The sequence below is a fragment of the Thamnophis sirtalis genome, unplaced genomic scaffold (assembly GCF_051295495.1).
Source record: "Thamnophis sirtalis isolate CommonGarterSnake01/CBP01778 unplaced genomic scaffold, rThaSir2_p1.2 scaffold_7, whole genome shotgun sequence".
NCBI classification, from domain to species: domain Eukaryota; kingdom Metazoa; phylum Chordata; class Lepidosauria; order Squamata; family Natricidae; genus Thamnophis; species Thamnophis sirtalis.
In genome coordinates, this window is record NW_028261387.1 from 96393044 (window position 1) to 96418654 (window position 25611).

The window sequence follows — 25611 nt, forward strand, 5'->3', positions numbered from 1 at the left end:
GAATGTTCAAGTCTGATAAATTTAAAATTTCCAAATAGCGAGGTAGCCTTTGGGTATTGCTCCAAGGGCTCCAATTACAATCAGGACAACACACGATTTCTTTTTCCACAGTCGCTCAACTTCAATTTGCAAGTCCCAGTACTTTGTGATTTTTTTTTCTTGCTGTTTATCTTCAAATTGTGCATCTCCAGGTATTGCAATGTCAATGAACCATACTACTACTACTACTACTACTACTACTACTACTACTACTACTACTACTACTACTACTTCTTCTTCTTCTTCTTCTTCTTCTTCTTCTTCTTCTTCTTCCTCCTCCTCCTCCTCCTCCTCCTCCTCTTCTTCTTTTTCTTCTCCTTCTCCTTCTCCTCCTCCTCCTCTTCCTCCTCCTTCTCCTTCTTTTCCTTCTCCTCCTCCTCCTCTTCCTCCTCCTTCTCCTTCTTTTCCTTTTCCTTCTCCTTCTCCTCCTCCTTCTCCTTCTCCTTCTTCTCCTTCTCCTTCTCCTTCTCCTGCTCCTCCTCCTCCTCCTTCTTCATCATCATCCCCAGAGAAACCTTCATGTGCCCAGACCTTCTCTGAGCCTTGGAGACCCCATACAACTGTTTCTTTGCTCTAATCAAATGGCACAAGGGACAACATAGGGGACATACCATGCGGCACGTAGACAGGATCCTTGCAGGCAGACAGGCAACCGTAATGGCAACACTTCTGCTCCCCAGGACACTTCCAGTCATTTTCACACTTCTTGACACAGGGAGGGGATGGAGGGCCCTGGGGACACACTCCAGGTTTTTCTGCAAAGGAGAAGACCCCCAAGGCTGAGAGATTCCCCTGGAATTGGAGTCCCAGACCAAGTCCCATATCCCACCTCTGGACCTTTCATCTCCACACATCCAGGATGGTACATTGCCAGAATCCCACCTCCTCATCCCCCTTCCCCACAAGGCACAGAAGTTTCCCTCTGGGGTCAACCACTCAGGACCCTGAGGGGAGGGACACTATAATTGAAGAGCCAAGGTGGCACAGTGGTTAAATGCAGCACTGCAGGCTACTGCTAGATCAGCAGGTCAGCGGTTCAAATCTCACCGGCTCAGGGTTGACTCAGCCTTCCATCCTTCCGAGGTGGGTAAAATGAGGACCCAGATTGTTGGGGACAATATGCTGACTCTCTGTAAACCGCTTAGAGAGGCCTGAAAGGCCTATGAAGCGGTATATAAGTCTACTGCTATTGCTATTGCTATTGCTATAATTGGGCCCCCAAATCTTGGCTGGGGGTGGACAGGCACAACCCCAGTTTCCACCAAAGAGGAAGGAGGAATTCCAGGGAATGGGAGGCAGGGACTTTCTGTGCTGGTTCTGCACACCCCCACAGCCCCCTCCCCAAACACAGAGGGGGTAAGAGAGGACCCTCCCCCAAGCAGAGGCTGGAGAACCAGGGAGGTCTTCCTTCCTTGGTCCTCCTGGAAGATGCCTGAAGTTCTTAGACTAAATGGGGAGGTTGAAGATCTGAGTGGGTCCCTCAGCACAGGCCCCTGGGCTCCCTCGAAAGGGGGCAGGATGGAGCCATCAGGCCAACATCCACATAATTGGGACAAAACTCCCCCCTCCCCCCAAAATAATTCCCTACTCAAAAATAAAACAACTAAGCTCAGAGACCACCAGGATTACATAGTCTTTCCTTCCTTCCTTCCTTCCTTCCTTCCTTCCTTCCTTCCTTCCTTCCTTCCTTCCTTCCTTCCCTCCCTCCCTCCCTCCCTCCCTCCCTTCCTTCCTTTCTTTCTTTCTCCTATTCTCTGCAAACCCCACTCTCTTCTAGCACTGATGACATTCCCTAGTTGGGTCATGAAACATCTGCAGCAAAATAATCCTCCTCCCCTCCGCTCCTCCTCTTCCTCTCTGTGAGCTCCACTGCCTTCTAGTACTGATGAGGTTGCCTACTTCGGTCATGAAATGTCTGCAAGACAATAACCCCACTCAGAGAGCACCAGGGACTGCTCTCCCCTTCTTCTCTTTCTCCTTCTCCTCCCCCTCTCCTCCCCCTCCTCCAAGCTCAGAGAGCACCTGAAATTCCACAGTTCAAGCAGAGCGACAAAGGTTCCCTTCTACGGAATCCATCATAGCCTGTTGTGAGAACCAGGATGCTCCATTAACCCATCTTATGCTTAACGTTAAGAGAAGGCAGTTCTTGTTCTATGAAGAGGCCACTCCGCTACTCCTTCCGTACTTACCAACACAGGTGTAGCGGCATTCATCTCTGGTCCTAAACCTGTTAGCATTGCCCCGGCATCCACCATAAGTAAATTCTTCACATTTGTTTAAAAATGGGTCGTAGTAGTAGAGTTGAACATTGGCCGAGCATGGTCCACGGTTAGGACGAAAATAACACAACTCTGTGACAAATGGAAGGGAAGGTGTTATTTCATTAGGTACCACAAAGACCTTCAACATATTTCCCCAACCCGGGGCCCTCCTAGCATGCTCAGAGTGGAAGCACTCTGCGTGTTAGGGTTAGGGTGCGTGTTAGGGAGCCACTTGGGAGCCACTTGGGAGCCACTTGGGACATTTTAATTTGGTTTCCTGCTCTGGGGACTGGATCCAATGGATGGACTGGATTCTTCCTGTGGCTTAAATTCCTGATTCTGCAGCTGTCTTGAATAAAGACTTCCCCTAAAACTGCATCTCTCTTTCTTGGGGTCCCCTCCCACTTCTGTCTCCTGTTCAGCTGACCCCCAACCCCCCTCTCCAGAACCTCCCCAGAAGAAGCCCCACCAAGCCAGAGGTTCCAGACTGGGGGTCTCTGTTTCCCCTTCTCTGGGGGAGAACTCTGACCACTTCAGCCCCTCCCTGCCAAGAGTCCTGAGATATTTCTGAAAGCTCACTTGGACGGTCCTGGCCGGAGACGGGGCTCAGCTCTGCCCAGAGGGTGAGGAGTCCCAGCAGGAGAAGAAGACCTCCAGAAGACATGATGAAGCTCTCTGCCCAACACTCAGACTGCTGGCTCTATTTATGATCCCCACTGAGAATTTCACACCTCCAGATCCAGGAATCAGGATGACTTAATGAGTGAGAATCCGAATTCCTTCCTTTTTCACAACATGTGTAAAGAAAAGGTGGGGAATCTGGGAATTGGGTTGACTGGCCACTTTGGGGAAGGCTAGGCAGGTCCCTGTTGTGCTTTTCCAGTCCCTTCATGCACACACAAGTGTATAAAGTGTCAGGACTTTATTGAGGTACTCCCAGGCCCAATGTTATTTCCCAAGTCCCCCCTTTGCAGCAGATGAGAAGTCCTCTTGAGTCTGGTCCTGCTCAGTCTAGGCACAGAGTCAGAAGAGTGAAGTCACAACTGCACAGGTTCACACGAACAACATCCGAAATACAGTCCAAAGTCCACGCATGGTCACCAAGCCGAGGCTCGAATCCAGAATCCATCGAGCAACTCCCAGGTAGAAATATGTGGTCAAATGAAGCAGAGGTCCAGACTCAGGAAACAGAAGCCATGAAGTAGGGGTACACGCATAGCAGGAAAAATGGGCCGTTGTTTCCAACATCACCTTGCTCTTCCTCTTCTCCCACCTCCTCTATTTTAATCCCCTTCCCCTTTAGCCCTGATGTTACCTCCTTGAGTTCCGGTACATCTGCAATAGCAATAGCAGTTAGACTTATATACCGCTTCATAGGGCTTTCAGCCCCCTCTAAACGGTTTACAGAGTCAGCATATCACCCCCAACAACAATCCGGGTCCTCATTTCACCCACCTCGGAAGGACGGAAGGCTGAGTCAACCAGGAACGAACTCCTGGCAGTAAGCTGAGTTAACCTGCAATATTGCAGATAGATAGATAGATAGATAGATAGATAGATAGATAGATAGATAGATAGATAGATAGATAGATAGATAGATAGATAGATAGATAGATAGATAATAGCATAGCAATAGCAGTTAGCAATAGCAGTTAGACTTCTATACCGCTTCATAGGGCTTCCAGCCCTCTCTATGCGGTTTACAGAGTCAGCATATCGCCCCCCAACAACAATCCGGCTCCTCATTTCACCCACCTCGGAAGGATGGAAGGCTGAGTCAACCCTGAGCCGGTGAGATTTGAACAGCCGAACTGCAGAACTGCAGTCAGCTGAAGTAGCTTGCAGTGCTGCATTTAACCACTGCGTCACCTCGGCTCGCCACTTCGGCAAGAAAAACACCAAGCTGAGGAGGGCATTACCTGAGAGATCCTTCAAGCAACAAATTGAGGAGAGAAGTCTATAAAAACCTTATAAAGGAGATAAAAAGAAGACCGACACCACAATTGGCAAGAGAGATAAGACTGCTGTTGTGTTAAGGGAAAGATACAGGTTGACCATGAAAGTTGATCACAAAAAATTAGTTAATTTTGGTGATCAATAAGTAGGAATTTAGTCATTTTTAGATTGTTTTGGATTGTTATTAAATGTTTATTCGTTAACAAATAATTAATTATAACAATGACGAAATGATAATGGATAAAGCTTAATGATATATAGATGTACTGGCAAACTAGTAAATTGGATATAAATTGGAAATTGCAATCTGGGAAAAGACCTAAATTTTATTAACCAATTTTTATTCACCTCTTGTCATAAAGGTGTAATGTTTTTTGGGTTTGATGAGAGGAGGTTGGATATAAATAGTAAATGATTTTTAGCCAACTACAATAATAACAAGGAAATGTCAATGGATACACACACACACACACACACACACACACACACACACACACACACACACAGAGGTTTTGGAAAAAGAAACTTGGATACAAACTTTAAACAATGAGTTGAAAAAAAAAAGAAAAAAGGTTTAGAAACTTTATTAATTGACTTTTAATTGATTTTTGAAATAGCTAATGAATTCCATTATGTGGTTGTGTCTTTAAGTATGAATTATTTGAGGTAAAAGCGCATTCAAATAATTGTAGTCAAATGAGAATTGTAGTACATTGATAGTAAGATATACAAAGGTTTTTGACTTAAAGTATATAATCTAATATGAACTATAAGTAATGACTGTGGAAGAAATGCATGAAAGTCACCTGTAACTAATCAACACACTTTCTACAAGATGTAATGAAGGATGATTCTTTTTTTCTGTTTTGTTTAATTAAAATAAAAAAACCTTTTTTTTAAAATGAAGAAAACCACCAAGCTCAGAGAACACTAGGAATCCACACACACACACCCCTCCTCCTCCTCCTCCTCCTCCTCCTCCTCCTCCTCCTCCTCCTCCTCCCAAACCCCATTCCCTTCTAGCACTGATGATATTCCTTAGTGATTTGTTCTGAGGGAATAAATGGGGAACTCATCAAATTTGCAGATGACACCAAGCTGGCAGGAATAGCCAACGCTCCAGAAGACAGGCTCAAGATACAGAAGGATCTGGACAAACTTGAATATTGGGCACTATCTAATAAAATGAAATTCAACGGTGAAAAGGATCAGGTTCTACATTTAGGCAAGAAAAACGAAATGCACAGGGACAGTATAGGTGGTGCCTTCCTCAATAGTAGTAACTGTGAGGGGGATCTTGGAGTCCTAGTGGAGAACCGTTTAAATAGGAGCCAGCCGTGTGCAGCAGCTGCCAAAAAAGCCAACACAGTTCTAGGCTGCATCAAAGAGGGAGAGAATCAAGATCACGTGAAGTCTTAATACCACTTTACAAGGCCTTGGGAAGGCCACACTTGGAATATTTGGACCCAGTTTTGGTCACCACGATGTAGAAAAGATGTGGAGACTCTGGAAAGAGGGCAGAGAAGAGCAACAAAGAGGATGAGGGGACTGGAGGCTAAAACACATGAAGAACGGTTGCAGGAACTGGGGATGTCCAGTTGAATGAAAAGAAGGACCAGGGGAGACATGATGGCAGTCTTCCAATACCTCAGCAGCTGCCATAAAGAAGAGGGAGTCAAACTGTTCTCCAAACCACCTGAAGGAAGGACAAGAAGCAACAGATGGAAACTAATCAAGGAGAGAAGCAACTTAGAAACAAGGAGAAACATTCTGGCAGTTAAAACAATTGACCAGTGGAACGACTTGCCTCCAGAGGTTATGAATGCTCCAACACTGGAAGTTTTAAAGAAGATGTTGGATAACCATTTGCCTGAAGTGGTGTAGGGTTTCCTGTCTAGGCAGGGGGTTGGACTAGAAGACCTTCAGGTTCCCTTCCAACTCTGTTATTCTGTTCTGTTCTGTTCTGTTCTATTCTATTCAAAATGTTTGCAAGAAAACAACCAAGCTCAGACAGCATCAATGACCCCATAGTTTTCCTCTTCCTCCTCTTCCTCCTCCTCCTCCTCCCCCTCCTCCTCCTCCTCCTCCTCCTCCTCCTCTCCAGAAACCCCACTCTCTTGCAGCAGTGATGAACTACTTGCGTAATGAAATGTGTGCAAGGAAACCACCAGGCTCAGAGAGCCCCAAGGACCCAACTCTACAACACGGAGCTACCAATGTTCTCCTCCGCCTTTGCAGGATTTACTCAAAGGCGGCAACCCGGCCTCCAGCCCCACATCTGCACTGCAGCTGAGCAGCCCCACCACACCAGTTGCAAAACCCTGCAAGATCCCAGAAGTCGTTGCTGCTTTTAATGTTTGGTATCGATGAGGCTTCTTGCTTTGCAACGGCTTCTAGGAATCCTCCTGCATTCTCAGACCTTGCCTAATCCACACCCACCTCTCCCTGCAGCTGCGGTTCTCTCCGGGTTGAGAAATCCAGAAGTTTCTGTTGGTTCTTCTGACTGCCAGTTGGCAAGGCTAATCAGCAGAGAACCCTGCTCAGCCCAGAGAGCCCCTCCCTCAACGCCCACCTGTTAACCAGCCCTGGTTAAGGAGGAACAAGGGCAGATCAATGAACAACAGGTAATACCCCAAGCAGGTAGAAGAAGCTGCGGTGTGTCAACCCTTCCTATTCATAGATTTTATTGCACTGATGTCATTACCAAGAATGGCAGTGAAAGGTGATCAATATGTAAACCAGGTTCTCAGAACACCAAGGATCCACCAGGAGAAATCAAGGGTGGGGCCACGAAGAGAGAAGAGCAACAAAGAGGATTAGGGGACTGGAGACTAAAACATGAAGAACAGTTGCAGGAACTGGGTGTGTCTAGTTTAATGAAAAGAAGGACCAGGGGAGACATGATGGCAGTCTTCCAATATCTCAGGGGTTGCCACAAAGAAGATTTGGGAGTCAAACTATTCTCCAAGGCCCCTGAGGGCAGAACAAGAAGCAATGGGTGGAAACTAATCAAGGAGAGAAGCAACTTAGAACTAAGGAGAAATTCCCTAAAAGCGAGAACAATTAACCAGTGGAACAACTTCCCTCCAGAAGTTGTGGATGCACCAACACTAGAAGTTTTTAAGGAGAGATTGGACAACCCTTTGTCTGAAGTGGTGTAGGGTTTCCTGTCTGAGCATGTGGTTCAACTAGAAGACCTCCAAGGTTCCTTTCATCTCTGTTATTCTAAGGTTTCTCCTGGGTTCTCTGCTCTTTGATGAAGCTCTGAATCCTTGGATGGAGGAAATGCAATTGTTTCCGTGGGACAGGGAGTCCTCTGGAAGAAGGAAATAAAATCCCAAATTACCTCTGTAGAAATTTAGCACTCAACCCTCTCCTAGAAGAATGAAATATTTTGGGAAATATTTAAAAAGGCAGAATATTATATTTCCCTAAAGGAGAAATATGTTTTTAAAGACTGAAAGCAGCCCCCGAGTCTTCCTTAATAGCCCCAGCAGGACTGGGCCAGTCTATGTACAAGACATGAGACCTTCAGCTCCAGGGTGATGGGGTTAAGACATGGCCACACGGGACATCATGGGACCATTTCGCAGAAGACACAGAGCCCCCTGCATTGGAATCTCCTAAGGACATTGCAACAGCCTCCAAACTTCAACCAAACCTATCTCAGACAAACCTGACCACACATGGCCCCATGGGAGTCTGAGAACAGCCAATGGAAGACATGTTCTTGCACAGGGACAGGAAGCTCCAGTGCAAAGCCCAAGAGAAGTTTAAAAAGCCACACTCTCTCAACTCCATGGGGTCGGCTACCCAGGATCACATGTGCTCCGTGCTTCTGCTTCATCAATAAACGGACCCTCTCTCCAATCTGCCTCCAGCCTCCATTTTGTCTCCAGTGCCTTTCTCCCAGCTTGGAACTGAACCAGATGGATATTTATTCCAACCCCTCATTATAGGAAGAAATGGGTGGAGCATCATTAAAGAGAGATACAACTTAGAACTAAGGAGAAATTTGGTGACATTGAGAACAATTAATCAGTGGAACGACTTCAGAAGTGGTGGGTGCTCCATTGCTGGAAGTTTTTTTTAGAGAAGATTGGACAACCATTTGTCTAGAATGGTGTTGCCAGGCCTGCAGCCATATTTTATTGTGGATCTCTTGGCCCGCCACACTTTCTATTATTCTGCTATGCATTTTCTATGGTGGGAAAATGGGACTGTGGGGGATTGTATGGTGTTAGATGATATGCAGCCACAACAACATTCTTTCTAGAAAGCCAAGGTCATCCCTTGTCTCTGCACCTCTGCACCTGACCGGAACTGGATGGATGGAAGCTGCCATCATGGCAGTGGGAGATTGGGCCATGGGATGGACTTGTAGGTGTGGGGGCAGGATCTTGAACTTTCAACTGGGTGAGAAAACAGGGAAGCTTTCAGATTCAGGTTTTCCCAGGTGGGCCAATATGGCTCACTTAATAAATTGGGACTTTGAGTAACACTTTTGCCTCGGACTCCGATTTAATTTTGGATGCTATTTGGAACCCTGACAGGTGTAGGATCTCCTGCGTGGACTAGAAAATGTCTCCTAACAATGAGAACCATTAACCAGTGGAACATCATCTCTCCAGATGTTGGGGGTGCTTCATCCCTGGAGGTTTTTAAGAAGAGATTGGACAGCCATATGCCTGAAATAGTATAGGCTCTCCTGCATAAACAGGGGGTTGGACTAGAGGACCTCCCAGGTCCCGTCCAACTCTGAAGTTCTATGTTTTCCCAGGATCAGGCAAGAAGCCTCCAACTCTCACTGTCTGGAAGGGCTCTTTGCCACAGCTGCAATCACAGCTGGACCTGTGGGAATACAGCCTTGGATGAATCTGAGCACGAACACCTGGGCAGGTAGTGCCCCCTGCTGACAAAATGGAGGCAGGACTTGAGCAAGCACATCTGGTACATAAAACAGGAGAAATAAAAGTATTGGCTCTGTTTAAAGTTATATCATCAGGAATGCATAGAGGTATATTAACACCTCCAGGAACTGGACTTAGCTCTTCCCTCCACAACAGCCCTGTGAGGGAGGATGGGCTGAGAAAGAAGGCCTCTCTGAAGTCTGTCCAGATACTCCAGGTGGGAAATTTTAAGTACCCAGATATCAACTGGGAGACAAACTCTGCACCAAGTGGGGGATTGAACAGATGCCTAACCAATTGGAATGGTGGTCCTAACTTCAAATCCCATCATGTTACTCGAAAGATATGAAAGAGAGGGGCATTAATAGGGAGTTGATGGCAACTTTTGAGGACAAATGATAAATTGATAAAGAAGATTTACAAATCTTTATTAGAATATAAGTTGGAAGAAGAGCCGGTTGAGGAGACAATGGTAGAATGGGCGATAAACTTTGGCTATAATATACATCTGGATAAATGGCAAGAACTATGGGAAAGGAACAGGAAAATAACATTGGCAATACTGTATAAAGAAAACTTATATTAAATGTTTTATAGGTGGCATCTCCCACCCGCGAGAATAGCCAAAATGTTTAGAAATTTAGTGCCAAATTGTTGGAAATGTGATTATGAATCCGGCACATATTACCATACGTGGTAGTCAGGCCAAAAAACAAAAGAATATTGATGGAAAATTCAAAGGTGGCTGATAGAGATAACCGAAGAGTAAGTAGAATTCAAACCAGAACTATTTCTTTTGGGAATCATAAGCGATAGACATAACAAGGTGGGTAATCTATTTAACAACACATATTATTACAGCAGCAAGAATGGTCTTTTGCCCAAAACTGGGAAACCAGGGAGATTCCACAAGGAGAGGAAGTGATTAGGAAAATTCTGATTTGTGCTGAAATGGATAAATTGACGTGGGAATTGAAGAACAAAGAGGAGTCAGAATATTATAAGATCTGGGATAAATTTTATCGATGGTTGGAACAAAAAGGAAAGGCCCAAAATAAGGAACGTTTCAGCGTTCCAGTTTTGGCCACCATGTTATAAAAAAGATGTTGAGACTTTGGAAAACGTGCAAAGAAGAGCAACAGGTTTGCAGGAATTGTGTGTAGCTAGTCTAGGGAAAAGAAGGACATGGGGTGATGTCATAAGAGGGTTCCAGTATTGGGGGGGGGGGGCTGCCACAAAGAAGAGGGAAGACAACTTATTCTCCAAAGGACCCTGGAATTAAGGAGAAGCTTCCTAACAGTGAGAACAAGACCGAGTGGCTGGTGTGTTTCCCTCCCACTAATTGGCCTTGTACTCCATCTCTCAGGCTGGGGGGTGAAAATCTACGCCCCTCAGACAGGGTTCGCAATTTGGGAGTCCTTCTGGATCCACAGCTGACTTTTGAACACCATTTGTCAGCTGTGACCAGGGGGGTATTTGCCCAGGTTCGCCTGGTGCACCAGTTGCGTCCCTACCTGAACCGGGAGGCTCTCACAACAGTCACTCACACCCTTGTGACCTCAAGACTGGACTACTGCAACGTGCTCTACATGGGGCAGCCCTTGAAGAGCATTCGGAGACTTCAGCTTGTCCAGAATGCAGCCGCGCGAGCGATTGTGGGTGCACCTCGCTTCACCCACATAACACCTATCCTCCACGAGCTGCACTGGCTGCCTATTGGACTCCGGACTCACTTCAAGGTGCTAGTCGTTACTTTTAATGCCCTACATGGTATCGGACCTGGGTACTTGAGAGACCGCCTGCTGCCAGACACCTCCAACAGACCGATTAGATCCCACACATTAGGCCTCCTCCAAATTCCATCCACTGGCCAATGCCGATTGGCTACCACCCGGAGGAGGGTCTACTCTGTGGCTGCTCCGGCCCTCTGGAACGAGCTCCCCATGGAGATTCGGACCCTCACCACCCCCCAGGCTTTCCGCAAAGCCCTTAAAACCTGGCTGTTCCAACAGGCCTGGGGCTGATGCGTTCCTGTCCCCGCTCGAATTGTGTGGCTGTTGATTGTTTTTAAATTGTTGTGTTGTTTGTCCATTGTCTTTTTTCCCCTGTTTGTATTCCCTCCCCCCCGCTTTTTTACTTGGTTTGTGAGCCGCCCTGAGTCCCTCTGGGAATAGGGCGGCATAGAAATACAATAAAATCAAAATCAATCAATCAAATCAACAATTCACCAGTGGAAGAGATCGCATTCAGAGGTTGTGGCTGCTTTGTCACTGGATGGTTTAAAAGAGAGAGCGGACATCCATTTGTCCTGGCCGATGTAGGGTTGGGCTAGAAAACCTCTCGGGGTGGGGGTGTGGGTGCAGAAGACCTCCAAAGTCCCTTCCAGCTCTGTTTTGGTTAGCTGAGAGGTCCCAGCCTCCCCGTTGCGCCTTCCTTCACAAAACCCCTGATCCTGCTTTCAATCCCCTCCCTCCCTCCCTCTCTCCATGTTCAGGAGATGAAGCTACTGGTGACTTACCAACAGGTGGCAGGGAAAGGACATTTTGCATGGAGAGCTATATTGACATCTGTTTATAATGGACAAATATCTGCAAGCATGAGAATCCCTCATTTCTCTAATATTTCTCCACCATTCTCTTTTATTTTCCTGGTTTTGTCTTCTGCTGGAACCACAACAGGCCAGCAGAGTCTCCCTGTCTATCCTAGGCTTACTCTGTAGTAAACCCTGTGTAGTGACTGAGTGTCAGGGATTTCTGGCTCCAAGAGGTGCTTCTCCTGCACATTCTCTCTGGAGAGCCACACTGGGGAATGATGGGCTTCCTCTCGGCCCCTCTTCCTCTGGCATGAGGGGGGGACCCGGGTCAAGGTGGGGAGAGAAACCCCCAAAGGGGCAGAAGAAGACACCTGAGACAGAGGGATGGAAGGACCAAAGCTTTATTGCAGAACCGAAGGAATGAGCCCAGGGTGGGGTTTGTGGGGAGGGTCTCCAGGGTGGTCCAGGGCAGAAGGAGGCTCTTCAGGTCAAGGTTCAACAGTAGTTCCAATTGTGGTTGGTCTTCCCGTTGCTGATCCTGTAAAAACAAACATTGAGATGTGAGCTTTCTGCCCAGAAGGGCCTCCGGTGCTTCCCCCTGCCTCATCTTACAACCACGGAGACCCAAACTCAAATTCAGGAGGAATGGCCTGATTGGGAGAGAAGGGAAGCGATGGGGGAGCCTCCCCCTGTGGAGTTACCCCGCCTCATCACTGGGGGTTTCAAGCACAGGTGGGATAGAATCTCTGCAGGATGCTCTGAGGATTTCTGCACTGGAAGGAGGGTGGACTAGATGACCTCCAGCTTCCCCCACCCCATCCTCTAGGAGGCCAGAAGGCCAGGGCTTGGAGCCCAGACAAGGGCACGCTCATTTGAGCTCTCTGACTTGGAAAGGGGGAATTTCTTACAATCAGAAACCGGAGCTTATCTTTGGCTGCCAAGATGAAGCTCTCGACCTTCCTGTCCCCTGAGCTGGGACCAGTCCTGGCCTGCCCAGAGGACGAGCTGGACCAAAGTGGGCAAAGGTGTTCTGTCCCGGCCTCTCCTCCTCCTTGGCAAGGCCTTGGCAAGACTGGCAGGAGAAACATCTTCCCCAGCCCGGTGCCCACCAGCAGCAGCTGAACTGGGAAGCCTTCTTCCAATGGAGCTTCAGGAGTAGGAGGAGTCAAGAGACGGTGGGAGGGGGATGTGGAGGGTCAGCCAGAGGGCTCCCACAGAGTGTGGTTGGGGTGGGTGCCTACCAGGAAGAAGGGCCCCACCACAGCTAGTCCTGTTTCAGCATCCGGGCAACTTCCTGTTTTTAACATCAGGTCCACCTTTGATGGACACCAGGAGAGCCTGAAAGCCCCCAGAGGGACCTTCAAGTGCCCAGACCATGTCTGACCCCACACAGCCTTCCTTCCTTCCTTCCTTCCTTCCTTCCTTCCTTCCTTCCTTCCTTCCTTCCTTCCTTCCTTTATTTATTTATTAATTATCAAAATTTGCTCTAAGCAAACGGCACAAGGAAGAACATTCGGCACTTACCATGCGTCACATAGAGAACATCCTTGCACTCAGTCGCGCAACCGTAACGGCAACACTTCTGCGCCCCGGGACAGCCCCAGTCGTTTCGACACTTCTCATGACAAGGACGTTTTGGGCTCCCCGGGGGACACATCCCTGGTTTTTCTGCAAAGGAGGAGACCCCCAAGGCTGAGAGATTCCCCTGGAATTGGAGTCCCAGATCAAGCAAGATCCCATCACTCAGTCCTTCAGGACCCCAAACATCTCCACACATCCAGGAAGGTACGTTGCCAGAATCCCACCTCCTCAGCCCCCCTCCCCACAAGGCACAGACGTTTCCCTCTGGGGTCAACCTCTCTGGACCCTGAGGGGAGGGACGCTATAATTGGGCCCCCCTCTCTTGGCTGGGGGTGGACACACACAACCCCAGTTCCCACCAAAGAGGAAGGAGGAATTGCAGAGAATGGGAGGCAGGGACTTTCTGTGCTGGTTCTGCACACCCCCACAGCCCCTTCCCCAAACACAGAGGGGATAAGAGAGGACCCTCCCCCAAGCAGAGCCTGGACAACCAGGGAGATCTTCTCTGCTCAAGAATATTTCCCTACTCAAAAAGACCACACTCCCACCAAGACTTGCAGGTGAAGCTGAAGTATCTAAACAGGGAGCAAACCCCAGGGCTCAGCTGCACTGATGATGTTCCCTAGTTGGGTCATGGAACGTCTGCAACAAAATAGCCATCCTCCTTCCCCTCTCCCTCCCCATCCTCCTCTCTGCGAACTCCACCGCCTCCTAGTCCTGATGACGCTCCCTAGTTGGGTCATAAAACAGTCAGCAAGAAAACCACCCAGCTCAGAGAGCATCAGAAATTGGAGAATTCAACTTGAGGGACAGATTTCTTTCTACGGAATCCATCATAGCCCGTGGTGAGAACCAGGATGCTTCATTAACCCATCTCATGCTTCAGTGAAGAGGCCACTCCGCTACTCCTTCCCTACTCACCAACACAGGCGTAGCGGCATTCATCCTTGGTCGCAAAGTTGTTGGCATTGCCCCGGCATCCACCATAGGCAAACTGTTGGCATTCATTTGCAGTGAAGTTGTAGAAGTAGGCGTACGTAAGGGCTAAGCATGGTCCTCCGTCAGCAGGAAGATAACACAACTCTGTGGCAAATGGAAAGGGGAGGGGGTGTCATTCGATTAGACAGCACAAGAGTCTCTAAGGATCTTCCCCAACCTGGGGCCTTCCTAGCAGGCTCAGAGTGGAAGCACAAGAGCCATTTGGGACATTTTAATTGGGTTTCCTGCTCTGGGGATTGGATCCGATGGATGGACTGGATTGTTCCTGTGGCTTAAAATCCTGATTCTGCAGCTGCCCTGAGTAAAGAGAGCTCAGACTTCCCCTAAAACTGCATCTCTCTTTCTTGGGGGCCCCTCCCACTTCTGTCTCCTGTTCAGCTGACCCCCAACCCCCCTCTCCAGAACCTCCCCAGAAGAAGCCCCACCAAGCCAGAAGTTCTAGACTGGGGGTCTCTGGTTTCCCTTCCCTGGGGGAGAACTCTGACCACTTCAGCCCCTCCCTGCCAAGGGTCTCAAGATCATTCAGAAAGCCCTACCTAGCCGGCCCTGGCTGGAGACGGGGGTCAGCTCTGCCCAGAGGGTGAGGAGTCCCAGCAGAAGAAGACCTCCAGAAGACATGGTGAAGCTCTCTGCCCCACACTTGGGCTGCTGGCTCTATTTATTCTCCCCGCTGGGAATTTCACATCCAGGAAGCAGGATGGCTTAATGCAGAGAGAATTTGAATTCTTTTCTCTTTCACAACTTGGTTGACGAAGAGGTGACAACATTCAGAGTTGCGTTGCATTGAGTTTGCCAGGCAGGTTCCTGTTGTGTTCCAGTCCCTCCCATCACACGCGAGGAACTCCAAGACCCTGGAGGTTTTTAAGAAGAGATTGGGCAAACATGTGCCTGAAATAGTATAGGATCTCCTGCATAAACAGGGGCATAGAATCAAAATCATGGGATGTATTAGTACCGCTTTATAAAGCCTCAGTAAGGCCACACCTGGAATACGGCATCCAGTTTTGGCCACCATATTATAAAAAAGCTAAGGAGACAATGGTAGAATGGGTGATAAACTTTGGCTATAATATACATCTGGATAAATGGCATGGACTATGGGAAAGGAACAGGAAAATAACATTGGCAATACCATATAAAGAAAACTTATATAAAATGTTTTATAGGTGGCATCTCCCACCCTTGAGAATAGCCAAAATGTTTAGAAATTTAGCGCCAAATTGTTGGAAATGTGATTATGAATCCGGCACATATTACCATACGTGGTGGTCAGGCCAAAAAACAAAAGAATATTGGCGGAAAATTCAAGGGTGGCTGATAGAGATAACCGAAGAGTAAATAGAATTCAAACAGAACTATTTCCTTTCGGGAATCATGAACAATAAACATAACAAGGGGGTAATCTATATAACAACACATATCATTACAGCAGCAACAGAGGTGGGTTCCTACCAGTTCGCACCTAGAACCGGTTCGTCAAATCTACCGAACCGGTTAGAAGAGGTCCCACCAGTGGACCCGGAAAGCAGGCCACACCTACAGAAGAGGTTCCAAAATGTTTTGAAACCCACCACTGGTCCTTGGATATGATTATTCTACACTATCAAGCTCATATTTATAAAACTCAGGGCCTCTGTGAAAGGGAAGGATGACGACTGCGTTTGTGGTGCAATCAGAACATTGCGTGTGTTGAAGTTGCTTTAACGCAAACCCAAGATGCCTTTTGAAAAACAAGTTTACATCATATTCTTATGCGTGCCAGTGCTGTGTGTGAAGTAATTTAAGGTGGTTCTGACAAGTGTCGTCGGCATCTTCATATCCGGTTACATGGCCGGCAAGCCACTCCCACAAAGGAGGCCACACCCACAGAGTAGGTTCGAACAATTTTTGAAACCCACCATTGAGCAGCAAGAATGGTCTCTGGCCCAAAACTGGAAAACCAGAGACATTCCACAAGAAGAGGAAGTGATTAGGGAAATTCTGATTTGTGCTGAAATGGATAAATTGACGTGGAAATTGAAGAACAAAGAGGAGTTAGAATATTATAAGATCTGGGATAAATTTTATCAATGGTTGGAACAAAAAGGAGAGGCCCCAAATAAGCCACGTGTCAGCGCTCCAAATAAACTAAGATTTATAGAACGGAGATTTGAATTATGTATAAAATCACAACCAATGTTCCCTCTAATTTTTTTTCAGTGTGAGCGGAAAAGTATAGTGTTTGAGCGGCACATTTTCATGCCTGAGCACCTGAATTTTTTTCACTTACGTCACCTAAGACAACAACAAAATTATTTGAAACTCAAAGTTATGTTTATTCAAGGGACCCGCTTAATTAAAAGTGTTCTATAATATCAGTATGACTTATAATACTGCAAGTCTGCAATATTAAAATACTTGTATAGGGGAAGAGATCAAATCACAACCAGTATGCCACCTTCTTGGTATATTGTTTTTATTTTCATTGAGTTTTTAAAAATGAGCATTATTTCATCCTTTTTTTTATTTTTGATTGGTATCTGCAATTTGTTTTAATTCTGTTCATACATATAATATAAATGAAAAACCCAGTTCTCTTAAAAATCTTGTAAGTTCTTTGTGGTGCTCTCTTTTAGAATTGGCCAACTAATATTTCTGTTCCCCCAACTAATGCCAGGCAGAGTTAACTGAAAAAGTAATTTTTCATGAAGGGACATTTTCCTAGTATTTATGAATAATAATTCATATTTATATCTGCTAGATTCAGCAGAGGATGACCAATTACTCTAAAGCTATTATTGTTGCTTGTATCTCCTAATTTCAATATTTTTATTGACACTCAGTATATCTTGCAACTACTTGCATTTGGCAAATAAATAGGGTAAGTGATTATGCTTTTTAAAGACATTTAAGTAATTGATAATAATTAGTATTTTGCACGTTGTGCGCAAAAGTATTGCAAGAGTATTCCATACTGGGGGAGACATTCCCCAAAACACAGCAGGAACAAAAAAGATAACATTCCCTCCCACTCTCCTAAAAATCTTTCAACTGGAAAGTTCACAATAATTACATGCGCTAACCTCTTAAAGGAGCCGTTGCAAATACCCATTTTTTTACCGTTTTACTGAAATGTGAAAACTCAAGATGAATGTTTTTAATTCATTGCTAAGGAGGGAGGGGGCAGGGGGTGTTTATTTATTCGTTTATTGAGGGCTCCAGACCGTCATCCGTCTTGCAAAAAGCATGACCTCACACCCACTGAAATCTCCCCCTCCGCCTCAGTTCATTATCCCTTTCCGCAGCCACATTTCCTCCTCCCTCCTCAAGTTTCACCCGCCAACACCAAGAGGAACAGGAAAAGAGGCGCCTTCTCTGCCCGGTGCCCCATACCACTGTGCCCCGAAAGCCAGCTGGAACCCCCCAAAGCGGCCGGTTAATGAGCTTCCCCACTTCAGTCAAGTGAAGCCTCTGCCAGGAGGCGGTGGGCGCAATCCAATCCGAATGGGAGCCAACACCCGTCGCTCATTCCCTGCTGGCTCTAGATTGTCCTGGGAACTGGCAAGTGTGAGCAAGAGAGGGCGGGAGACACCCGCTTTCTCTCCCCGCCGCCTAAATCCGGCGGCGCAACCAACTACAGACCAAAATTTTCCCTGCCTCCGCCCCGAGAGTGGAGAGGTATAACTTCTGTGACAGAAATCAGCCTGGGTGTTCCGCAGCTTGGAGCAGAATCGGCAGGGACTCCAGCCGTTATGCAGAGAAAGCCCAGGAGCGCAAAAGTTAGCGCTGGGAGCGGAGAGTGGCCTCTCATCTAACAGGAAGTGTAACATTGAAAATCATGCGCGGCACTTGGAAACTGCTGCGCGGTGTTTCCATATTATGTGCGCGGCCGTGCAAGCGCGCACCTTAGAGGGAACACTGATCACAACAGTGAAAATGTATAAGAGAAGAACAAAGCAACATGGATGGAAATACAATATCCTTATATTGGCAAATACCGAGTAGGCCAATTGTAAATAAGCACGGTGGTTATAATATTTAACTTTATATTCTAAGGCGTTTGGCAAAGACATCGCCAGGACGGTTACGCTGTGTCCAATGTTTTAATGTGGGTTTAATGAAAGAAACTGTTTAAATTAAAAAAAATAAAGGATTCCTAACCTACTTAGCTGACAACTTTGTCACCAAAAAGATAGAGGAGGGAACTAGAAGTAAAGCTCTACTGGACCTAATTGTTACTACTACAACCAGCAGTCGGCATGGGTTTGTTAAAAGGAGATCATGCTACACCAATCTTATTCCATTCTTTGACCAAGTGATGGAATTAGTAGATGGGAAAAGTGCTGTGTATCTAGTATACTTAGACTTCAGCAAGGTGGTATTTGACACAGTAGACCACAACCTACTTCTTGGTAAGCCAGGAAAAAAGGGGGATAGACAGCAGCACCCCTAGATGAGATGGATTCCAGCTGGCAGACAAACCGTACTCAATGAGTACTCCTACGTCTACATGGAGGGAAAGAAGCAGTGGGGTACCAAGAGGTTCCATCTTAGGCCCAGGACTCTTCAACATCTTCATCAATGGCTCAGATGAGGGGATAAATGGGGAACTCATCAAATTTGCAGATGACAGGCAGGAATAGCCAACACCCCTGAAGACAAGCTTGGGATCCAAAAAGATCTTGACAGAGTTGGACCTTGGAATCCTGCCGAGGTGGCGCAGTGGTTAAATGCAGCACTGCAGGCCACTTCAGCTGAGTGCAGTTCTGCAGTTCGGCTGTTCAAATCTCACCGGCTCAGGGTTGACTCAGCCTTCCATCCTTCCGAGGTGGGTGAAATGAGGACCCAGACTGCGGGGGCGATATGCTGACTCTGTAAACCGCTTAGAGAGGGCTGGAAGCCCTAGGAAGCGGTATATAAGTCTAACTGCTATTGCTATTGCTATTCCTTCACAAAACCCCCGATCCTGCTTTCAATCCCCTCCCTCCCTCCCTCCCTCCCTCCCTCCCTCCCTCCCTCCCTCTCTCCATGTTCAGGAGATGAAGCTACTGGTGACTTACCAACAGGTGGCAGGGAAAGGAAATTTTGCATGGAGAGCTATAATGACATCTGTTTATAATGGACAAATACCTGCAAGCATGAGAATCCCTCATTTCTCTAATATTTCTCCACCGTTCTCTTTTATTTTCCTGGTTTTGTTTTCTGCTGGAACCACAACAGGTCAGCTGAGTCTCCCTGTCTATCCTAGGCTTACTCTGTAGTAAACCCTTTGTAGTGACTGAGTGTCAGGGATTTCTGGCTCAGAGAGAGGCATTCCCTGTGCATTCTCTCTGGAAAGCCACATTGGGGAATGATGCGCTTCCTCTCAGCCTCCTCTGGCATGAGGGGGGGGGGACACGGGTCAAGGTGGGGAGGAAAACCCCCCAAAGGGGCAGAAAAAGACACCTGAGACCAAGATTGCAGCTGGTATCAAAGCTTTATTGCAGAACCAAAGGAATGAGCCCAGGGTGGGGTTTGGGGGGAGGGTCTCCAGGGTGGTCCAGGGCAGAAGGAGGCTCTTCAGGTCAGGGTTCAACAGTAGATCCAGCGGTGGGATTCCGCGAGGTCGCACCAGTTCGCACAAAACTGGTGCTTAAATCATTTGAATCCCAACCCTGAGTAGATCCAGTTATGGTTGGTCTCCCCGTTGCTAATCCTGTAAAAACAAACATTCAGATGTGAGCTTTCTGCCCAGAAGGGCCTCCGGTGCTTCCCCCTCCCTCATCTTACAACCACGAAGACCCAAACTCAAATTCAGGAGGAATGGCCTGATTGGGAGAGAAGGGAAGCGATGGGGGAGCCTCCCCCTGTGGAGTTACCCCGCCTCATCACTGTGGGTTTCAAGCACAGGTGGGATAGAATCTTTCTTTCTTTCTTTCTTTCTTTCTTTCTTTCTTTCTTTCTTTCTTTCTTTCTTTCTTTCTTTCTTTCTTTCTTTCTTTCTTTCTTTCTTCCTTCCTTCCTTCCTTTCCTTCCTTCCTTCCTTCTTTCTTTTTCTCTTTCTTTCTCCTTCTCTCTCTCTTTCTTCCTTCCTTCCTTCCTTCCTTCCTTTCTTTCTTTCTCCTCTTCTCTGCAAACCCCACTCTCTTCTAGCACTGATGTCATTCCCTAGTTGGGTAATGAAACATCTGCAGGAAAACCACCAGGCTCAAAGAGCACCAAGCACCCCAGAGTTCAGCCCGAGTGACACAGATTCCCTTCTACGGAATCCATCATAGCCTGTTGTGAGAACCAGGATGCTTCATTAACCCATCTTATGCTTAACGTTAAGAGACGGCAGTTCTTGTTCTATGAAGAGGCCACTCCGCAACTCCTTCCCTACTCACCAACACAGGTGTTGCGGCATTGACCTCTGGTCCTAAACCTGTTAGCATTGCCCTGGCATCCACCGTAAATAAACACCTGGCAGTTATTGAAAGTCGAGTTGTAGTAGAAGTGAGGCATATAAGCTAGACATGGTCCGCTGTCAGCAGGAAGATAACACGACTCTGTGGCAAATGGAAAGGGGAGGGGGGTGTCATTCGATTAGACAGCACAAGAGTCTCTAAGGATCTTCCCTATCCTGGGGCTCTCCTAGCAGGCTCAGAGTGGAAGCGCAAGAGCCATTTGGGACGTTTTAATTGGGTTTCCTGCTCTGGGGATTGGATCCGATAGATGGACTGGATTCTTCCTGTGGCTTAAAATCCTGATTCTGCAGCTGCCTTGAGTAAAGACTTCCCCTAAAACTGCATCTCTCTTTCTTTGTCCCCCTCCCATTTCTGTCTCCTGTTCAGCTGACCCCCAACCCCCCTCTCCAGAACCTCCCCAGAAGAAGCCCCACCAAGCCAGAGGTTCCAGACTGGGGGTCTCTGGTTTTCCTTTCCTGGGGGGAGAACTCTGGCCACTTCAGCCCCTCCCTGCCAAGATCATTCAGAAAGCCCTACCTGGCCATTTCTGGCTGGAGACGGGGGTCAGCTCTGCCCAGAGGGTGAGGAGTCCCAGCAGGAGAAGAAGACTTCCAGAAGACATGCTGAATCCCTCTGCCTCACACTCGGGCTGCTGGCTCTATTTATTCTCCCCGCTGGGAATTTCGCATCCAGGAAGCAGGATGACTTAATGCAGAGAGAATTTGAATTCTTTTCTCTTTCATAAGTTGGTTGACGAAGAGGTGACAACATTCAGAGTTGCGTTGCATTGAGTTTGCCAGGCAGGTTCCTGTTGTGTTCCAGTCCCTCCCATCACACACGAGGCACCCCAAGACCCCCGTCCTCCTCCCCAGGACCCCACTCCCACCCAATGGGAAGTTCTCTTGAGTCTGGTACTGTCCAGTTCAGGCCCAGGGTCACAAAGTCCAAGAGGGAAGGCAAACATCCACACATTCTGAAGTCCAGGCACGATAACCAAGCCAAGCTATGAGTCTTCTTCCTCCTCCTCCTCCTTCCTCCTCCTCCATCCTCTCCTCCTCCCAAGGTTCTGACTGAGACCCTTCCCGGCTGGAACCTTGGAAGTCCCAAGCCATTTAGCAGGAACAACAAATCCATTTGTTTATCAGGAGCGCCATGTTGGCACGGGCCAAGTCAAGCCAACTCTGACTCCACCCACTCCGCGTCTTGCCTCTCACCCTACTTCCCCCTCCCCCCAAGGTGTCTCCCCAGTCACATTCCCCAACAAAGCAATTTCCCGGCTCGCGGGAAGTCACTCCCTCCGATCGTTGTGGGTCTCCATGGAGATGGCCTTGAGTTTGGTGGCTAGAATGTGTTTTGTTTTGATTGCAGTGTGAATTCCTCACTGAGGCTGCGAGGCACGATTTCCCATCCCCCTGCCTTTGGCAACTCAGGAGCAGGTCAGGAAAGCTTTGCGAGTTGACCACCCCCTCCCTTCTAGCACTGACGTTGTTCCCTAGATGGGTGATGAAACACCCTGCAAGAAAACAACCAAGCTCAGAGAACAAGAAAATGGAAAGGCAGAAAAATAATGATTAGATACACGAGACCCTCTTATGCATGTAGAAGGTATATTTTTTACCCATATGTTATTATAATTGTCCATGAAATATCTCCTTTGCAAGCCTTCTGTTCGTAATTGATCGATAACATCCACAATGGGAAGGAATTAATTTCTCAGCAGATGAAAAAGCTTCCATTTCAGGGTGAAATTCAGCAGGTTCTGGAGAACCGGCAGCAGAAATTTTGAGTAGTTTGGAGAACCAGCAAATGCCACATCAGGCTGGCCCCGCCCCATCTATTCTCTGCCTCCCGAGTCCCAGCTGATTGGGAGGAAATGGGGATTTTGCAGTGACCTTTGCCTTCCACACCCAGCAAGTGACGCCCACAGAACCAGTAGTAAAAACATTTGAATTTCACCACTGCTCCATTTCCACCCTCTGACCATCAATTTCCACGGCAGAAATGGAAAAGAAACCCCTCTTCCAGAGTCCACTGAATGCCCTCCAGGCTGCAGGAGGCAGAAGGACCCTCAGAATTTGCAGCTGGGACCCTGCGTGGGGAGCACGTCCCTTCCACTCCCTTTTGCCATGACAGCACTTTGTGATGTCAACATGCAAACAGGCTTTGTAACCCAGGATGCTGTTGTGTAAGCCAGGATCCAGGAAGGAGCAGCAGCCCCAGGGCTCACCAGTTCAAGCACAAGAGTCCTCCCTTGGTACAGGTGACAGGTGTTACCTCATCTGTTGGCCCTTCCTGACATGGGCAAAGCCAACGGTTTGTTGCGGTTGAGAAAGAGATCTCGACATCCTTCCATTTCCTCTTGTTCCTGCCAGGGATCTTCTCACCTCCTCAAAGCAGGACTTTAAGGTCCATCCATCCAACCCAGCTTGCCATTCCTGCTATTTGGGCATCGTGAAGGCTGTGCAGGGTCTCCTCCTCCTCCTCCTCCTTCTGGGTCTCCTCCCCTTCCCCAGGCCTCCACTCCCTCCAAATGTGAAGTTCTCTTGAATCTGGTAACGTTCAATTAAGGCCCAGGGTCACAAGTCCAAGGATGAAGCCAGAAGTCCACAAATCCACACACACAAAAGCTGAAATCCAGGCACAGTCCAAATATCAATAGCAATAGCAGTTAGACTTATATACCGCTTCATAGGGCTTTCAGCCCCCTCTAAGCGGTTTACAGAGTCAGCATATCGGCCCCAACAACAATCCGGGGCCTCATTTCACCCCCCTCGGAAGGATGGAAGGCTGAGTTAACCCTGAGCCGGTGAGATTTGAACAGCCGAACTGCAGAACTGCAGTCAGCTGAAGTGGCCTGCAGTGCTGCACCCTAACCACTGCACCACCTTGACTCTTATTATCAAATCCACGTATGGTATCCAAGCCAATGTCCAGAACCCAACAAGCCACACCGAGGTCCAAATATGCAGTCAAAGGAAGGACAGGAATGGCATCAGAATAGAATGGAATTCTTTATTGGGCAAGTGTGATTGGACACCCAAGGGATTTGTCTTTGGTGCAGACGCTCTCAGTGGACATAAAAAGACAAGATACATTCCTCAAGAATCTTAAGGTACGACACTTAATGATAATCAAAGGGTACAAATAAGCAATCGGGAAACAATATAAATATAAATAATGATACAAGCAACAGAGTCACAGTTCTGCAGTCATAGGCGGGAGCAGATGGGTGATAGGAACAAGGAGAATAGTAATAGTAATAGTAATAGTAATAGTAATAGTAATAGTAATAGTAATAGTAATAGTAATAGTAATAGTAATAGTAATAGTAATAGTAATAGTAATAGTAATAGTAATAGTAATAGTAATAGTAATAGTAATAGTAATAGTAATAGTAATAGTAATAGTAATGGAGCCTTAGTGAATAGTTTGACAGTGGGGAGGGGATTCTTTGTTTAGCAGAGAGATGGAATTTGGGGATAAACTGTCCTTGTGTCTAGTTGTCTTGGTGTGCAGTGCCCTACAGCCTCGTTTTGAGAGTGGGAGTTGAAATAATTTATGTCCAGGATGCGAGAGGTCTGTAGATATTTTCACGGCCCTCTTTTTGACTCCTGCAGTGTGCAGGTCCGAACCAGACAGTGATGGAGGTGCAAATGACAGACTCAATAATTCCTCTGCAGAACAGAATCAGCAGCCCTTTGGGAAGTTTGAGCTTCCTGAGTTGCTGCAAAAAGAACATTCTTGGTTGTGCTTTTTTGATGACGCTTTTGATGTTAAGTATCCATTTTAGGTCTTGAGATATCATAGAACCTAGAAATTTGAAGGTCTCTCCTGTTGATCCCGTGTTGTCTAGTATTGTATGAGGTGGTAGAATGGGAAGGTTTCTCCTACCACCATCTCTGCAGTTTTGAGTTTGTTCAGTCCCAGATTGTTCTGGTCGCACCACAAAGTTAGTTGTTCAACCTCTGTAGGAGGCTTCATCATTGCCTCAAAGAGACCAGTCACTGTTGTATCATCTGCAAACTTCAGTAGTTTAACAGATGGATAGTTTGAGATGCAGTCACTGGTATATAGAGAGGAGAGAAGTGTGGAGAACGCACATTGCCCTGGTGGGGCTCCTGTGCTCATTGAACAGGTAACTGATGTGGTGCTGCCTAGCTTCACCTTCCGCTTCCTCTCTGTTAGGAAATGGAAATCAAGGGAATGGAAGACACAGAGTGGGAGTGTAAGCAAGAGAGGGATAATGCACAGTTTTTTCCAACATCCTGTTGGTCTTCCTCCTCCTCTCTGCAATCCCCTCCCTTCTAGCACTGATGACGTTCCTGGTTGGGGTTCAGGAAACAGCTGTTAAGAAAACCACCAAGCTCAGAGAGCACAGGGGACCCCACAGTCCTCCTCCACCACCACCACCACCACCACCACCACCACCTCCTCCTCCTCCTCCTCCTCCTCCTCCTCCTCCTCTTCTTCACAAACCCAACTACCTTCTAGCACTGATGATCCCAGCTAGTTGCCTAATGAAATGTGTGCAAGGAAACCGCCAGGCTCAGAGAGCCCCAAGGACCCAACTCTACAACACGGAGCTACCAATGTTCTCCTCCCACTTTGCAGGATTTACTCAAAGGCGGCAACCCGGCCTCCATCCCCACATCTGCACTGCAGCTGAGCAGCCCCACCACCCCAGTTGCAAAACCCTGCAAGATCCCAGAAGTCGTTGTTATTTGGATGCTGCTTTTAATGTTTGGTATCGATGAGGCTTCTTGCTTTGCAACAGCACCTAGGAATCCTCCTGCATTCTCAGACCTTGCCTAATCCACATCCACCTCTCCCTGCAGCTGCGGTTCTCTCCGGGTTGAGAAATCTAGAAGTTTCCGTTGGTTCTTCTGACTGCCAGTTGGCAAGGCTAATCAGCAGAGAACCCTGCTCAG

The 25611-nt window shown here is 47.4% G+C and overlaps 1 protein-coding gene and 1 pseudogene across 2 annotated transcripts; both read right to left on the bottom strand.

Annotated features, from left to right (window-relative positions):
• Positions 1–612: 612 nt before the first annotated feature.
• Positions 613–2964, bottom strand: LOC148044811 (kunitz/BPTI-like toxin pseudogene; annotated as a pseudogene). The gene is made up of 3 exons (XR_015697417.1): positions 2880–2964; positions 2229–2390; positions 613–794 (listed from the first exon to the last, which is right to left on the bottom strand). The product of XR_015697417.1 is annotated as a kunitz/BPTI-like toxin pseudogene (transcript).
• A 516-nt stretch (positions 2965–3480) lies between these two features.
• Positions 3481–21359, bottom strand: LOC148044812 (uncharacterized). Its single transcript, XM_087720882.1, has 6 exons — positions 21221–21359; positions 20624–20785; positions 14816–14908; positions 14202–14363; positions 13224–13367; positions 3481–3635 (listed from the first exon to the last, which is right to left on the bottom strand). Exons 1-6 carry the CDS (start codon positions 21303–21305, stop codon positions 3481–3483), a joined length of 801 nt encoding a protein of 266 aa, XP_087577008.1. The 5' UTR covers positions 21306–21359.
• Positions 21360–25611: the final 4252 nt, after the last annotated feature.

What these genes read in the sequence shown, in the direction of transcription:
- LOC148044812 (XM_087720882.1), bottom strand. Translation starts at nt 21,305, where the DNA reads ATGTCTTCTGGAAGTCTTCTTCTCCTGCTGGGACTCCTCACCCTCTGG. An exon ending in ATGCCGCAACACCTGTGTTG is followed by an intron (nt 14,909 to 20,623) that starts GTGAGTAGGGAA and finishes AGTGTGGGGCAG; the next exon opens with AGAGCTTCACCATGTCTTCT. An exon ending in TGTTCTCTATGTGACGCATG is followed by an intron (nt 3,636 to 13,223) that starts GTAAGTGCCGAA and finishes TTGCTATTGCAG; the next exon opens with ATGTACCGGAACTCAAGGAG.